The 18,081-nt window shown below is 37.7% G+C and overlaps 3 protein-coding genes across 4 annotated transcripts in view; 2 read left to right on the top strand and 1 right to left on the bottom strand.

Moving 5' to 3' along the window:
- The window catches only part of LOC116179410 (probable leucine-rich repeat receptor-like protein kinase At2g33170), a 320,289-nt gene that overhangs the window by 175,109 nt on the left and 127,099 nt on the right, over positions 1-18,081 (top strand). The window lies entirely within an intron of this gene.
- Positions 574-3,002, top strand: LOC116178476 (Golgi to ER traffic protein 4 homolog). The gene is made up of 6 exons (XM_031497981.1): positions 574-773; positions 858-936; positions 991-1,197; positions 1,806-2,113; positions 2,165-2,887; positions 2,937-3,002. Exons 1-5 carry the CDS (start codon positions 661-663, stop codon positions 2,424-2,426), a joined length of 969 nt encoding a protein of 322 aa, XP_031353841.1. The 5' UTR covers positions 574-660; the 3' UTR covers positions 2,427-2,887; positions 2,937-3,002.
- Positions 7,621-13,061, bottom strand: LOC116178471 (serine hydroxymethyltransferase, cytosolic-like). Of its 2 annotated transcripts, none has more exons than XM_031497974.1 (5): positions 12,904-13,061; positions 12,392-12,633; positions 8,833-8,978; positions 7,967-8,785; positions 7,621-7,918 (listed from the first exon to the last, which is right to left on the bottom strand). In XM_031497974.1, exons 1-5 carry the CDS (start codon positions 12,952-12,954, stop codon positions 7,680-7,682), a joined length of 1,497 nt encoding a protein of 498 aa, XP_031353834.1. In that variant the 5' UTR covers positions 12,955-13,061; the 3' UTR covers positions 7,621-7,679. The 2 variants fall into 2 exon arrangements, with proteins under 2 accessions (XP_031353834.1, XP_031353835.1); XM_031497975.1 differs by having other exon boundaries at positions 13,007-13,028.

Genomic DNA, 18,081 nt, shown 5'->3' with positions numbered 1-18,081 from the left:
CGATTCAACATGGAAGAAAGTGGTAATTCAACACACCCAGAGCGCCTTATATGGAATGTTGTTGGGAAAGGTTGCTAAGATCCGTCAAGCAAGCATGAGCAATGTCCGGAGAAATACGAATAGGCGGAATAGGTAAAAAAAACTATTATATCGAACACGTGATAAAATCCCGCTTCTCCTTCTGACCCCAGACAATTCTTTCGCCTTGGCGGAGACTTCTATACATTCATCACTCCGGAATGAGAATTTCTTCCGAAAATATAATAGCGACATAGTCAAAAATTAGTTTGGAACCGGAATAGAAAAGAACCAGAACTAATTGCATTTATAGGCCCCGCACTTGGCGAAATCTGTTTTATACCTGTTGCTCTTAAATTTTGGTTCTAAAGTGTTGGTGTGATTTGTAAAACACTCGAACAAAAGCATAAGATAAAATCACTCCGGCTTATTTACATATCGTTACACTTTATGCACACCCCTTAAAGGGATGTTACAAGCCATTAACTAGTAGGACACACTGTATAGCACTTTAATATACCGTTGGCGACACTGAATTAAACAGAACTGCCAACATATTGTTCGGCCGTCCACAAAATCACCAAAAGTAAAAATACACAGCAAAAAAATTGTTTTCTTCGATTAGGTTCTTCTGTAAAAGTTATGGCTGCACAGGGAGTCCGAGGTGTTTCTAGAGTAATCGAAAAATTAGAAAATTCAATTAAAGATGGCAATTACTACGAGGCACATCAAATGTACAGAACCATATACTTCAGGTACAAACATAACGTGACACTTTTAACCTCACCTTTGATCAACATTTTCAAGCCCTTTTTTACGTTTTAATTAAAACATTTTAGGTATCTGGCCCAGAAGAAGTACGAAGAACTACTCGACATGCTATTTAAAGGTGCTTTACTATTCCTAGAACGCGATCAGGTATCGAAAAACGTTCGTGTCACCGTTTGCAATGTTATCATGGTCGCTTTTTAGCAAATTAGCGGCGCAGATTTGGCGATATTATTAGTTGAGGTTCTAGTCAAGTCGGATTCGACTAATTATACAGAGTGGACACCGAAGTTGTGTAAAATATTCGCAAAGATTAGTACGACATATCCTGAAAGAGATACGTTTATAGCGAGTGCTATTCGTTGGTCCGCCAAGGGTGGTAAGACACAGGGGCATCCGTTTTTACATCAGGTATGATTAGTTTCGTAAAGGTTGATTAATTGATCGCTTACTAGCCCTATATTGGTATATTTGTCTCACCATTGACACCGCTATTTCTATCATTATGAGTAATTTATATACAGAGTGTTAAGTTCATGCATGAACTTTTTAGCATATTTCTCGAGAGAAAATTGTCTGCGCTATAAAAATGAAATTTTCGTAAATTAGGCAACCAACATCACTAATAAGTCAATAGATGGCAGTGTGTCATGAAAGCCTTTTAAGTAAAGCTTACATTTACGTTTTCAAGGGTATCTTTAATAGCATTTATTAACCTTTGAGCCTTTAAAGAGTCCTAGTCTACTCTTCAATAGTGTTTAAGAGATGCACCTTCAAAAGTTTTTATGCGTCCTTTCCGATCTTTAAAGCCTTTATGGTTCATTGAAGGGCCTTAAGCATCAAAGAGTTCCCAAGAATCTTTCATAAGATTTAACATCATAGCCTTAAGGTTTAGGGAACTAATCCATTGAATGTTCGTGCAAAATTTCAAAGGTTTTCTAGTTTGCAGGAAATTATATTCCTATATGTCTGTTATGTATTAATTCACAAAATTTAAATGTGTTTCTTGTTTGTTTTAGGGTATCGCTCAAGTATATTGGAACGAGAAAAACTATATAAACGCGAGACACCACTATATTTATTCGAAGGACGGACTTGGCTGTGCTAAACTACTTATTGAATTTCAAGTCACTCAAGGCTTTAGTTACGAGGAAGACCTGTTCATCACCCAAGCGGTTTTACAGTATTTGTGCCTGCAGAATAAAGTGACGGCTAGCCAGACCTTCAATAATTATACAAAGGAACATCCGAGAATAAGGAAAAGTCGTCCGCCGTACCTGCTGCCCCTCTTGAACTTCATATGGTTTCTACTGCAAGCAGTCGAAAGGCAAGTGTACCGTGATGCGGACACGTGTTGACCTCTGACTTTTGATTATAGCCAGAAACTATCGACTTTCACCGTTCTATGTGAGCAATACGAACCGTCCATTAAAAGGGATCCATGTTACATGCAATACTTGGATAAAATTGGGCAAATTTTTTTCGGTTTAAAACCGCCACCACAGCAACGAAGAGGGTTCTTTGGAAATTTTTTACATAGCTTCCTTAGCGGTTTAGATGACGACAGTGATGATGATAATTCGGTACAAGCATCGCCTTCCACCAGTAGACTTTTAACAGAAAATACAGACTTAGATTAATATTATCATTTCCGTTGTATAGTGTACATTTTAATCTGACTGAAGTACTTTTTTTTGTTTGTTTTTCAAGATAATCTCAATTAAGTTATCTGACAACAGCTGAAACGACGTAATAATAATATAGTACAACTGTAAAATATCACAATCTAAACGAAATAACAAGTACAGTCAAAATTTTCTTTACTAAAATTATTTACTGTGTTAATTATTACACAAGCCGAAATAGCGGAATTTGGATTGTAATAAACTTATTTATTTACACTGTTTAAAGATTTGCTTGCTTTTCTTAAAAAATTTCTTGAAACCTTTTCAAACAAAAAATAAAATTAATCACAACCGTAGGTGCACACAATGAAATTGATCTGCTGACATGCGCGATTTTGCACAAAAGCTTTTTAGCTCGGTTGGTAAAAAAATATATGTGAACCAGGTACCCTTAGGATATCTGACAAAGAGACAAGGTAAACTCATCTATGTACACAACAGTAGGTTGTAGAAATCTGTTTTCAGATTGTGTAGCAGCTTCAATGGAGGTGGTGCGATCTCTGGATTGTGGAATACAGTTTTGACAAAAGGTAAAAAAAAATAAAACGGGGGGGATTTCCAACATTAATTGGTGAGGTGGTCTATGCTGTATGCAAGATCGCTCATTTCTCGTGTACAGCATTGGTACTCTTTAGCGTGTGGTTAGACTGTTCTTTTATGTGTTGGGACGTGAGACATAATCGGGAATGAAATTGAATAAAATGCAGAATTTTGTGCGTAAAAAAGATAAGAACAAATAAATACACACACACAACAAGCCGATACCAGAACTTTGGGAGGGGAAAGCTGTCTGCGCCTGGAGAGCACGAACGTTGGTTATGTTTCGCATCTTGTTTTTAATGGCGATCACGAAAACATCAATCCGTAGATGTTTGTTATTTTTTGCATTATTTAATCCATTTCTTTATAACATGTGTTTTGTATGCAACTTTTTTTGTGAGTTTCAATCTTTGTTTTTGAAATTGATTTGATTTAACCGTAATGCAGAATCACATATTTGATACTGTTAACCTTTTGTTTGAAATCGTTTACGCTTTTGGCGTAATGTTTGCTTAATTTATGTTGATGTTTTGATTACATGATCGTGACCAGAAGTAATATACATATATATTTTGATTATTTGTTTTAAACGTGGAAATGTAATAGGGACATCCCGACTACATTTTTTATTCCTGATCTACAAAGTACATTAAAAATAAAATACCCGTGTGAGAGGTTCCACCCTGTATATACAACTTACGACGATACATACATTTTTGAGAGTTGGCAACCATGCAATTTTTAGGTGGAAAAAAGCTGCCTGCGCCATCTAAAAAGCACGCACGGGGGTTACGTTTGGCATCTTGTCTTGAATGGCGGTCGTGAACGCGTCGCTCCATAAATGTTTGTTGTTATTTTGTGTTGTTTAATGCAGGTAGTAATTTTTGCATTTTTTTATATGGTGTTTTGTATGCCACATTTTATATTTTTTGTGTTTCAATCTTTGTTTTTGAAATTTACTTGGTTTAACCGCAATGGAGAATCACATATGTGTTACCGGTATACTATTGTTTGTAATTGTTTACGTTTTTGGTGTACCGCCTGCGTCAAATTTGAGTTACAACACCTAATTCCGTGATTGTCTTCGACATTGAACTGTAGGCTCGAAACCAGGAGCGGGCTACCCATCTTGCAGGAGAGGAATTACGCTAATCAAAGCTCTTGAATTTAGAATCTATGTGCGATGAATGAGTGGCGATTCAATACTTTCCACATATCTTGTTTTTAATTAAATTTACCTACAAGGCCATGTAATTTTCCATATGGGTTTTAACAAAAGGACTTTATTGCACCAAAGATGAGTCACATCCTGTGTATTTCACCCTTTCTTAGAATCTTGGTACCTGCTTACCTGACCCATAATTCCCAAAACTTGTTTTTAACCTATATGTTACCTCTTGAAGTTTACCTGCTACTTTTTGCGATGTTAAATTTTATGTTACGCATTCACATCATTAACCCTTCAGTGGTGACGCACGGTCTCTCAGACCGACGAAAAGTATTTTTCAAATTTTTGTAAAAACGGCGCAGCGCATGGCACTGCTAGTTCTGCTAGCTTAATATTTTGCGTGTCTGAGTTTAGTACCAGACGAACAACTTGATGAAGCAAGCCGTTCTTTGACAATTAACCCTTTCGGTCAGACAGACGTCACCATTGGTGTACCTAAAAATTCAAGCTGCCACTGCACATTCTTTCAAACAGAAATCAAGAACAATTCGGAAATTTGGGTATATTTAGTGCCGTAAGTAATTGGCCGCCTTCCGGTGCATCGCCGCCATTGATGCTACGAAAATTCTAGTCAGCGCAGCATTGCAACGCGCATCCCCCCGTAAGTTTAGTATTGTGTATTGTATTGTGTGTATAACAATGTAGTTATGGTCAGTGGCGGTTCCAGGGGGGCCGGGCCCCCCCTATTGTTCATTTTTTTAATCAGATTTATTTTATTTTTTTCCGTGTTTGGACAAAGTTCGGGTTTGGGCCCCTTCCTTTACCAAATCCTGGGACCGCTACTATCAGTGGCGGTCCCAGGGGAGGGGGGGGGGCGTGGGCCCCCCATTGTTCATTTTTTCCATTAGATTTCTTTTATTTTTTTCCGTGTTGGGACAAAGTTCGGGTTTGGGCCCCTCCCTTTACCAAATCCTGGGACCGCTACTGGTTATGTTACAAGAATAAAATTTATTTTTCCATTTATATGCCTTTGTTTATTTATCGACTGAACTTTTTCCTTTATTTTAAGCCAAGTTACATGCATAGTAACTACGAAATCAAGCCAAAATCAAATTCGGTCTCTCAGACCGAGGTCACCACTGGTGTTTCAAAATTTCACGTCACCACTGCAGGGTTAAAAACAATTTTACAACACAATTTGATATTAATTTGACAGCTGGTTTTTTTATTGGTAAGTTCTTTTTTTTTCCCAGCCTATTTCTGATCTTGACAGTCAACTGTAGGCCCGAAATCCCGAATGACGAGCGAGCTATCTATCTCGGGGGCAAGATTATGCTAATAAAAACTCTTCGGTTTAGAAGCTATGTGTGAATTAACTGATTTCCACATATTTTGTCGTAAAATGGAATTTGCCCTACCAGGCCCTGTAATTTTCTTGTACCAAAGATGCGTCACATCCTGTGTATTTCAGCCGTTCTCAGAATCTTGCTACCTGATTCCTGAGCTATTCTTCCCAAAAAAATCACATAAATAGGAGGAATGTAAGAGGACCCCTCTTTCTCGTATAGCTTAACGCATTATTCGCTTTTTATTTCAGGTATTGCTGGATAGAATCCCAACGCTATTAAAAGAATTTTTAGGTAGCAATCACGTGACGTATAACGCAGGTCCAAGATGGCCGGTGTAAAATGGCGTCCAAAAGGATTGTCTAAGGACTGATGATCAAGACTGGGGATCCGACCTATCCATTGTTTTAAGTTATATTGTTCACATGTTCGCGTACCATCGGTTAATGCGTAAAATAGCGCGGGCATCGGTTCTGCGCATGACGTGTCCAGATCATCAACCATTTAATAAACGAAGATTTTCAAATGCTGGCGTATCATTAGTTGCGGTGTTGTCACTTGTTGAATACATGTGGACGACTGGTATGACACCAGTTTTGTCGTAACAATTTGAATTCGACTGATCGGGTATCAATTTTGAAAGTATAGCTCCCAATTACGTGAAAAGTGAGTTCTGAAAATATTACTGAAAGTTTATAGAACTATTGAACCTGAATAGAACTCGATTTGAAACACCAACCCTCTCCAAGCCACGTAGTAATACAAACCTCCAAGCTTATACAAAGTAACTACGTTCTCTTGGACATGCGTCGTTTGGGTGCCCCTTTTATTCAAAATGTTAAGCTAGTTCGGCCATGATTCAACGTATGCCACAATGGTCTAGGCCTAGTGGGTAGATTGGGTTTGATTCTTTAGTAGGTACCAGAAATTTTTTTCACAAAAATGCGCACCCAATTCAGCGGAGTTGGAAATGAGGTTATTTGTAGGTTTGATTGTTTTCTCAAATTTTTAAAGCCAATTTTGCAGTCTGGGCATGCGCACATTTGATTGTTTATGTACAGGGTGGTCAACTAAGAATACGAGGTACTGTATCTGAGAATATCCATCGTAGAGGCTTGCGGTAAATAAAATTATTACTAAAACGGCCACGAGCAAAACCTGGAAAATATTTTTAAGTTTCTGAAATGACCGCTAGGGGGCATAACTGCAATCTAAAAAAGTTTCTTATCTTATATCTTATCGAGATGCGGTTTCGCGAGCTTGTTTAGGCATTCTTTTTCATGAAAAAAAATCAAACCAACGCATTTAATTTTGTTGAGAAAATTAACCATTTCTGTCGGAATGTCGAAAAAAGCCCTCAAGCGGCGATATGTGAAACTAACAAAACTTCAAATATTATATTTGTATCAGAAGAATAATTCTTTTCAATTAACCCGAGTTTGTTAAAATCGGCTCAGTCGTTTCGGAGATACAGGGTGTTTTTTACAGAAACCTTTGAATACCCCCCACCACTTCATTTTTAGAGGTTCAGGTTATCGTCGTCTTCAAAGACCGGGCATTTTTTTGTTAGGTTAATAGTTCGTTTTACCAATAATTTAACATTTCTCATTAGGTCGTTAAGTAGCGGGAATTCCCACTGGACATTTAAAACAATAGGACAATATTCCCCATTTAACTAAAAGTCAGTGGTTCTCAAAAAAATTTTAATGTTTCAAACGCCAAATTGTAATTGGGGAAACTTTACACTATACATTAATATGGTATCAACACGATTATTGTCGTTATTGTCCTATCGACGCATTCCTTAAGGAACTACATTTTAAATATATCGATTTATTAAGGAAATGGGCCGATTTATAGGAGCGCTACAATTTGGCGTTTGAAACATTAGAATTTTATTGAGAACCGCTGACTTAGTGAAAAGGAGGCTATTGTCCTATTGTTTTAAATGTCGCAGTGGGAATTCAAGCTACTTAACGACCTAATGAGAAATGTTAAATTATTGGTGAAATGAACTATAGTAGGGGTTCAGTTCCTTTCTGCTATAACCAGATCTTCGGTGAGCATTAAATCAGATTATTAAACACAATAAAAATCTTTTAAAAATATAAAAGCTTTAATACGTAAAGTAGGAGTAATAAAAAATCCCCTAAATTAGTAATCGGGATAACCTGGCATTGGGAAGGATTTGCTGAACGATTCGATATCGTTCCTTAAAGCTTCCATTTTCTTCAAAATTGTTGCGTCGGTATCAAGCACTCTGTTGAAATCAACAAGCTTTGGACCGGATATTTTGCTGGCTTCCAAACCTAACTTAATCGCTTTATCGATGTAATCGACAACCTTATCGAAATCGCTTTCCAGAAGCCCTCTGGTGGTCAACGCCGGAGTACCTAAACGTAAATGATGTTACCATTACTATTAATTAGCAATTAACGTACCTAATCTAAATCCAGATGGATTTAAAGCGCTCTTGTCACCGGGAACCGTGTTTTTGTTGCAAGCGATCGAGACCTTTTCTAAAATTTTCTCAGCTTTAGACCCCGACAGACCAGTGCCCTGTAAGTTGACCAAGACTAGATGAACATCAGTGCCACCAGTGGTAATTGTGTAGCCTTTTTCCATTAGTTTTGCCGCTAAACGCTTGGCATTGGCGACCACTTGCTTTTGATACTGCACGAATTCGGGCGACTTGACTTGCTTAAAGGCGGTCGCGAGAGCTGCGATGGCATTATTGTGAGGTCCGCCTTGAAGGCCCGGAAACACGGCGTTATTTATTCTCGTTTCCAAGTCGTACATGATCTTCTCTCCCTTTGCGTTAACGGTTCGCACGCCTTTCCTGAAGAAAATTACGGCTGCTCTCGGTCCTCTCAAGCTCTTATGGCCCGTCGTCATAACAACGTCACTGTATTCGAAAGGGCTTGGAGTAACTCCAGCGGCGACCAATCCCGAAATGTGCGCCATGTCCGAAAACAGGTACGCGCCGACACTGTCGCAGATTTCCCGGAACCGCTTGTAATCCAAAGGACGAGAGTAACAGCTAATTCCGGCGACGATCATTTTCGGTCTGAAGAGTTTCGCGGCGGTAGCGAGTTGGTCGTAATCGATTAGGCCGGTCTCAGGATTAACCTTGTAAGCCATCGACTCGAAAAACATGGACGACGCCGAGATCTTCTTCACTGGAGTTTGAAATCCGTGCGTGAGATGTCCGCCGTCGGGCAAGTCCAGGCCCATAATACGACCGTGAGGTTCCACCATGCCTAGACGCTTTTTATTAGTCACGAATATTTGAGGCGGTTATAAGTACCTGTGTATACCGCTAAGTTCGCGGGAGATCCCGAGTAGGGCTGAACGTTGACTCCCCATTCTTCCGGTTTAAGATTGTAAGCTTCGAGTGCGCGTTTTTGGGCGAGCCTTTCTATTTCATCGATTACTTCATTACCACCATAATATCTGCAGTACAAAATGCGCTTATACCATCGGATATAGGAAAATGGATGATTGAGTCTATAATCATTAAGTAATGTGCCAATTTGCTCAAAAAAGTTGTTACCACGATAATGTTTCAGCTTGTTCTATCGAAATCAAAAACTGCAGCTTTTTAAGAATATATTTTTTCTCCTGAATAAGAGGCTGTTTTGTCACACTTTTAAGGTACCAGTACATAAAAATGGCGATTTCGGGAGTATAAGTACTCGGCATCACCATGGTAACTGTACAAAAACGAGTTACTTTTCGGACTAGTCCGAAAATTTGTTACGCGGTGTATGGACGAGGAATCAAATGAGTGACGGAAATACTTACAAAATCCGGTGATTAAGCATAAGTCGTGTGTCGCCAATGTGGTGAGAAATTAACGGTGGGTGTTTCCACCAGGTGGTACATTCCAACCACCCACAAAAATTGAAAACTCACTGTCAAAAAATGCAAGAAAATAAATAAATAATTATTGGGTTATAAGCATGCTATATTTATTGATGTTTACCCTCTTGGTAGATGATCGGGGGGGGGGGGGCCTCTTTACACATACACATATGTAAAAGCCACGTGCACTTTTCATTTGTAGGTATATACTTTCCTGCGCCACTTCATTTTGGAGATGTTCGAACTTAAGTTTTCGCATAGGCAGTAGATATGTCTCGTGTAGACACCCAAACCTCCCTTGGAGAGTACCCTTCTCCGACACTCCATTCTGCAGATAGTAGCACTGCCATCGCCAGTAGATGTGTCTGGTTCAGACGTTCCACTTGCCCTTTATAAGTACCCCTTTCGACACTTTGTCTTCGAGATATTCGTTTCGACCTCACCAATAGATGTTCATTTGCTTTTGTGAGTATTCTCCTCCGGCTCTCCGCTTTTGAGTTGAGACCTTTCATTATAGTATCATACAAGGATAAAACCAGTGCTCCCCCTCCCCCATTTTGATAAGGGGTATGGGAGAAGAACAGTAACTAAAAAACAACTCCTTTCGGTGATATTTTTCATTACAATACCATGGAAGATAAAACCAATTTAAAATATCCCCCCCCCTCTACCCACCCACCGATCTCGAAAAAGTCGTGAAGAAAAGGTATCGTTTGTATAAACCAATTCGTTTCGACGAGACCTTTCATTAGAAAACCATGAAAGGTGAAACGTGCGCCCCCCCCCCCCCATTTTCAAAAATTGTATTGGAATTCCACATGTTACAGTTATGCAAGTTTGGACTATCAGAAACACTGGAAATAATTTTTAGCCCCCCCCCCCCCCCAAGACAACAAAAGTTTAAAGCACATCTTCGAGATATACGGTAAGCTACCTTTTGCAAAACATTTCAGGACTAGCATAATTCCGATAAATGTAGTTCCAAACTGCAGAAGTGAATCCGGACAGACAAAACCCAAACTATAGCACTTTTTTTTTAATTCTTACAAAAAGCGATCTACAGGGTGTTATAAATTCACGATTAACATATGCAAACAAGATACAATTTCAAATGCGAACTGTCAAAATTAATAAAAACAAGAGAGACTATCAAATAAAGCCAAGGCCTTCTGGCCAATTTTAAAAATGTTACTTTCATTTAGCTAAATATTGCTCTTCTTACTTCTAATATAATGACAGTCATGTCAATCATCGTAGGTAGCCGCCCACTGCAAAACTGGTAGCCTATGAGGTGGCCAACTAAGAATGCGTACTGTATCTGAGAATCTCTCCATCGTAGAGGCTTGTGGTAAAAAATTTATTACTAAAAAGGCCACGAGCAAAATCTGGAAAATATTTTTAAGTTTCTGAAATGACCGCTAGGGGGCCTAACTGCAATCTGGAATCTAAAAAAGTGATGTTTTTGTGAATTCCGCTATATTAACCTAACAAAAAATGTCCGGTCTTTGAAGTTGACGATAATCTGAACAATTTTTGTTTGACAGTTTTTCCTGTATCCTGTATTCAAAGGTTTCCGTAAAGAACACCCTGTATCTTCGAAAGAGGGTATAAAATTTTCTTTGGCCTAAACAAAAAAGGTTCAGATTATCGTCACCTTCAAAGACCGACCATTTTTGTGTTAGGTTAATATAGCGGAATTAACAGAAAAATCACTTTTTTAGATTCCAGATTGCAGTTACGCCCCCTAGCGGCCATTGAAACTTAAAAATATTTTCCATGTTTTTCTCGTGGCCGTTTTAGTAATAAATTTTTTTACCGCAAGCCTTTACGATGGACAGGTTCCCAGATACAGTACCTCGCATTCTTATTTGGCCACCCTGTACATAAATTATGCTATCATATTTTCATCTTTTTAGTCCATGCGAAGAACAAGACATAAGTTTTGCAGTAGGCGGCTATCTACGGCTGTTTTTATACTAGACGACGTATAGGTAACGAACATTGATTATTTTTTTCCTCCATAATGGCCACAAATACACAGTACACACATAAAAATTACAAGAGACCGAAAAGTTTCTAAACCAACCAGAAAATGAATCACTTATTTTACCGACCCCTAAAGTGACTCAAAATCATTCCTAGATATTTTGAGTGTTTAACGCGTAAAAAATCGAAACATTCAAAAAATTCGGGAAACAAAGAAGTCGCGAAAAATTTCGAAATTATGGTTGACAATTACAAATTACAAAAAATTACTTAAAATGCAGAAAAATTGAACATTGTAAAACAACCCGAAAACGTAAAAAATGTCGAAAATAAAAAAAAATCGAATGTTGAAACTTTAAAAAATTTCAAATTCCGAAAATTAAAAAAACTAAAAATTCAAGAAAATTTCTGATATTCATAAAACCATTGAAATCGCTATTTAGCAAGCATCATAAAAAAATTCATTTTTTAAAAATGTTAATTTGTCCATTTGTCGAATTTTAATTAGATGTATGTGGCAGGTGGGGCATGATTCAACAAATATGTGTAACGAACTGTTATTTTGGAGAAGGGAGGGGGGAGTATTTACGTACGTCATGGGTAAAAAATTCCTAGTCACTAGACTAGACTGACAGGGTAAGTTATAAATACATTTGTGAGCGTGCCACATATTTATTCTCTAAATGAAGCTAGAAATTATTAGGTACTGACAAATGAGAACAAATAGACTAAATAAATGAGGCACCCTGTATTGTAGATTAGGTACAAACCTGTATGTACAGTGTAGAGGTTATGTTTTTTCTCTAAAATTTGTACTCAAAAAGGATTAGTCCTTTAAATTTGTTAGTGATCGTTAACTTCATTTTAAAACGAGGCTACATTTGAAAAATTTAGGCACAGGAGATTTTGACATTCTCATGTAAGGTATCATAATGTACAGGGTGAGCACAACATACCAGAACGGGACCTTATTGATCCACCTTAAACTAAATGAAGTAATAAAGATGGTTTCATACCGTTCTCCCGGAAGACCTTCGGAGTACTTGTTATGGAGACAGGAGCTAAGACACTGCAACACCGATAGCGATGTAAAGTTTTCCGATGCGATCAATTCCAGACCAGCCTGTTGTCTATGCTTTTCCTTCTGTATAAGACTGAACAGCTCGGGATCAGAATCCCATAAGTTTGATGTTAACAATGTCGAATTTCCAGTTCCACTCATGGTCGCTGCGGTCTGATGAACTAGTTGTTTCACGTTCTAGAGATGAATGCAAGGTGCTTTGTTAATCTCTAGCCAAACTGAAACCCCCCTACCGACCGACTAGTGATAATAATACGCCTTAAAAGTTGAAATAGGAATATAAATGAGGCAATAATTGCATGTATAAACAAAAAAGATTAAAGAGGGATAACCTCTACAAACGTAAGCACTTGGGCAAATTTCATTAGAAGTATTATTATTTACGCTCGTAGAACGGGTTTCCACGTTTTTATATCAGGAATTTTCCATTCAAATAAACAAACGTACCTTCAAATTTAAGATCCGATTGGCGGTTATACAAGCAGCACGTGTGAACATTTGAAAAAGGCGGTAATTTCGAATTTGTGCCGGAGACAATTTCGTAACCTACCTTTGCACGGGGACTGTATAAACCAAAAAGAACATGAATTTAGTTGACTCGCGACCTTTCACCTTGCCCAATAAGATAAGAATGGATGCGATAAACATACTGATTTCTAACTTGGCAATTATAATAATATGGTTAGTAATAAGATAGTCTCTGTGAGGTATATTGCGCCACAGTAGTATTGATTTGAAACTAAAAAACAAACTACGATTGGCGCTGTTGCGAACGAACGGATCCATGTATATGAATTATAGTTGTATAGTTGTCTGACGGTTTAGCTCACGGAAACGATAATTAAGTTCAGTAGCCTTTGCAAGTCCACTCATTTTTCTCCATAGGCATATGAGAAAAAGTCGCATTTTCTTCCATCGAATGAGCTCAACTATAGTAGTGTCATTGAAGTTATAAATTCAATGATTATATTATGGGGTACGGTGGATTAACTACCAAAACATATCAAAGACTATAGTCTTGCCTCTGAAATTCATAGAAAGTTATGCCTTGTCTATTAGATCGATTGGAAAATCAGTATTTGTGAAAAATTATATATAGCCTGTAGAGCTGACAGACGAAGATGAATTTGCAAGCTTATGGTTCAAAAATTACATATAGGTTTTGTACAACAGATGTTAAAATGTTATATTTGTACACCAATGTGTATGCGAAAAACGCCTAAACTGTACAAATCGCACTGATATGCCTATGTAACGCTCGTACTAATAATTCTGACTTTATCTTCAAATGGGTAAATGACATATAAAAGGAAAATATTACTTTCTTGCAAATTTAGTGCCGACGACTAGCTCAATTTAAGAAATTAACTACAAATTCTTTGACCTAACCAAACTAACTATAATTGAATCTTAATTTTTTATTCAATGATCACACATACTACCTACATTGGTTTCCATAGCAGATGCAAATTATCTACTGAACTAAAAACAGTATATTTCTGTGAGATTATTATATACAGTGATATTCATGCAGAAGTAGACAGAAGGATGTCCTTCAGGAATTTCCTATGTCTAATTGTCTACTTTTACATGATAAAGTCTCCTGAAAGACGCCTAATTTTATGCAACCAAAGTAACTTCTTGAAACCTTAGATCATTATGATCTAAGCTTGAAACAAATAAAGATCTGGCTGTCATATTAATTATTAATTTGAATATTGTTACTTTAGCTTCACAGAAAATAAATCTCTTAAGCCCCTTTAACTGTTATCGGCATTATACCGAATACGAAATCTTAATTATGTAAGAGTAATTTGAGGATTACACACATTCGTCATACAGATAATACAACACACATAACACCAATTGGAAATATCAACTTTTTCTTTAGTTGAATACATCGCACAATATATCGTCAAAGCCATAATATTTAAATTAATTAATATGACAGGCACATCCTCATTTGTTGTAAGTAGTTACTTTGGTTGCATAAAATTAGGCGTCTTTCGGGAGACTTGAATCATTGTATATTACTATACAATGCTTTTATCATGTAAAAGTAGACATAGGAAATTCCTATAGGAAATCCATATGCCTACTTCTACATGAATCTCACTGTATAATACTGTAGTGTACTCAGAGAGTGTACTTAACACTCAGGTTCTACGCTAACTTCACACCACAGTATATATACTGTGTTCACACTACAAGAACACGGGAATAAAGTCAACCCGGCAACGTTTAAAAATTGCCACCCGAATGACTATTCCCTCCAAAACTAAACAAGATTCCGCTTAAATTTGAAAAGTGGCATGTGATAAAACATCTAAGGCAGGGCCGGCCCTTACGTTAGTTATAAACAACGCTTTGACCTGAAGCACAGTAGGGAAGGAACGTTAAATAAAACACTGAAATTGTGGAAAGTTTGTTTAATAATGATCGTAATTATTAAGAGTGTGAAAGCCCGGAAATTTAGTTGATGTACATTAATACCTATAAACAAAGCAAGCAAAGCCAAAAGGTGCCGTACTCTCGCAAAAGTAACTGCTAAGGGTAAAAAGAGTACGACGTAAGAAAAACCTCGCAGTTTGATTAATACAGTCCAAAAGTTAATTAACAAAACATTTTGTAAAAGTTTCAGCAATAGTTAACAAGGATAGTACATGCATATATACAATGTTGGATACGCTCAAGGTTAAAAGCAAGTTTTTGGGAACAATGAGTCAGGTAGTAGCAGGTACCTAAATTCTGAGAAAGGGTTAAGAGTACAAAGTGTGACTCATCTTTGGTGCAATAAAGTCCTCTTGTTAAAAGCAAGATGGAAAATTACATGGCCTTGTAGGCAAATTTAACTAAACTCATTTTACATAGATTCTAAACTGAAGAGCGTAATCTCGCCCCCGCAAGATAGGTAGCGGGTAGCGTCGCCCCTCGTCCGGGGTTTCGAGCCTACAGTTGAAAGTCGAAGACAATCACCGAATTAGGTGTCATAGCTCAATTTTGACTACAGTTTTTGACACCCCCGTGACTGCTTCATTCACAGAGAAAATTGTTAGTTACAAACAACAAGTCAGTACATACATCAAACGAATCGGTAATTTCCACATATTAAGATAAAATGATTAAGACTTACATGAATGTTACTTCACAGACAAGATCAAGTAATCAACATCAATAAACATAAATTAAGGAAGCATGACCCCAAAAACGTAAACAGTTACAAACAATAGCATAACGGTATTTAACATGTTATTCTGCATTGGGGTTAAATCAAGCAGATTTCAAAAACCAAGATTGAAACACACAAAAAATATAAAATGCGGCATACAAAACACAAATACGATATAAGAAATGCAAAAATTACCTACTACCTGTATTAAATAACACAAAATAACAACAAACATTTATGGAGCGACGCGTTCACTACCGCTACATATTCGAGACAAGATGATCAACGTAACTCCCGTTCGTGCTTTTTAGATGGCGCAGGCAGTTTTTTCCCACCTAAAGTCACCAGTAAGTAGTAACTTTATTTCTCACCTAAAAATTGCATGGTTGCCAACTCTCAAAAATGTATGTATCGTTGCAAGTTGTATATACAGGGTGGAACCTTTCACATTTAAAGCGTATTTAGTTGCTTCGAAGTAAATAAAATGATAGGTATTAGCATTGATTATAGGTACTTGTGTGTATAATCAATGCTATTAGCTTTGTTTATTCACGTAAGGTATTAGTTTGTCGCATCATGAACAAATTACCTACACTAAAGTGATTTTAGTTTATGGTCGTATTTATAAGAGTATAGGACAGACTGACAGCTCAGTTAGTAAAACCGTTTTATACATATATGTAAAACCGTCATCTCGCGATGTTTGATGTCGCTGGTCCGCACGCGCCCTTTTTAGCGTAATTACAACGAAGTTGAGGTAAAGCTTATGTGCTCGTGTTTCCATCTGTCCGTCCGTCCCTCCGTTCGTCCGTCCGTTCCATCGAGATCTTGGCCCCTGGGCCACCTAGAGACTTCGGGTTTTCGCTAATGGGGGTTTACAGTATAGTTGAATTCCGCAGTTCTAATTTAATAAGCGTGTACCTGAAACCATAAAACATTTTTTTGGACAGTAAAAGTTTATTTAAAAATAGAGGCTGATTAGCAAAAAAATAATGAACATGTGCGGTTTTAAAGGTTTATTCAAAACGATATGATTGTGGCGGGCTCTATGACGTAATAAGCCCGACCAATCAGCTCCTAGAACCATTCAGATGACATAACGACTTGGCAATATTGCAGGAGAATGGCATTTATAATTTGCGTCATCTGTCACAGGCACTTGTCACTTTCGTGCTAGATGCAGTTAAACATCCCTCTCAAAACGTCAAATGTGACAAACGTCAGACCCTCGCGTAAGGTTGCCAGCTCACTTCTACGTGATTGGTTGTAGGTTTGTGACGTATTTAGTCTGAAGCGTTTCAAATTCGGACTAAAAACACAGCTTTTCAATAATTTATTTTGGGTTTATTTTACTCGCAAATAAAAATTGAGGACACACGGGGTATTTTTATTTTTAATGTACTTTGTGGATCAGAAATAAAAAATGAAGGCGAGATGACCCCATTGAAAACTGTTATGGTCTATATTTGCCCATTTCGATCAGTTTCATTTAACTCCATATTTTGCGCAGACTGCGCAATGCCAACTTCATATTTATGGAGATATTTCTTTGAAAATTTAACCACAGACGCTTCTAGTAAAGGTAAACATTTCGCACATAGTAAAAATTATGTGGGCATGCGCAGTGATTGCGCAATGCTAACTTTCTTATTTATGGAGATATTTCTTTGAAATTTTAACCACAGATGCTTCTAGTAAAGGCAAACATTTCGCACATGGTAAAAATTATGTGGGCATGCGCAGTGACTGCACAGACTGCTCATCGCCAACTTTCTTATGTATGGTAATATTTCTTTGAAACTTTATTTGACCTATTTAACTCCTCTCTTTCTCGGGACGTGGACGTGCTTCAATATGCATGTGTGCTTTCGATGACAATGCGTCATTTCAATACTTAGTGTTACGCGGCAGTACCCACGAGTGGATTTTGAAACATTTTTTTCTTATAATACTGTGGTGACATACCCCTACAGCTAGGCAACACACTTCACAATTGAAAGAATCACAGTATGGGAAACACGAACTTATAAGTTCGTGATGAGAAAACATATGAAAGTTCTGCGCAGCCGTCGGGGAACAGGGATTTTTCGCCACGAAGCTTGGAAAGAAAAATGTCGCGTAGGTTATTAAGATTTCCGATGGCGAGTAATGGCACGCGTTTCCGATTTCGCAATGTTTATTAATCGGTAGAGCAAAGCGATGGAAACTATAGCGGAGTAGATGCGGTGTCCGTCTGTCTGTAAGTCCGTGAACATAATAAATGAAATCGCTTGGGCCGATTCGGTTCAAAGTTTGCACAGTTAACCTACCACATGTAACAAGCCTATTGAACATCGATCAAATCCAATGACCCCATGCGGTCACACCGAGGGGCTCTGCCGTTTTTTATATCCTCTTTTGTTTATTGTTCTGCGTTTACAATTGTAGGTAGTAACCATTTTATTCTACTAGCCATC

This window comes from Photinus pyralis, unplaced genomic scaffold (genome assembly GCF_008802855.1).
Source record: "Photinus pyralis isolate 1611_PpyrPB1 unplaced genomic scaffold, Ppyr1.3 Ppyr1.4_LG8, whole genome shotgun sequence".
NCBI classification, from domain to species: Eukaryota; Metazoa; Arthropoda; class Insecta; order Coleoptera; family Lampyridae; genus Photinus; species Photinus pyralis.
Note: the sequence above shows the minus strand (reverse complement) of the source record. Positions and strands in the feature narration are given on the sequence as shown.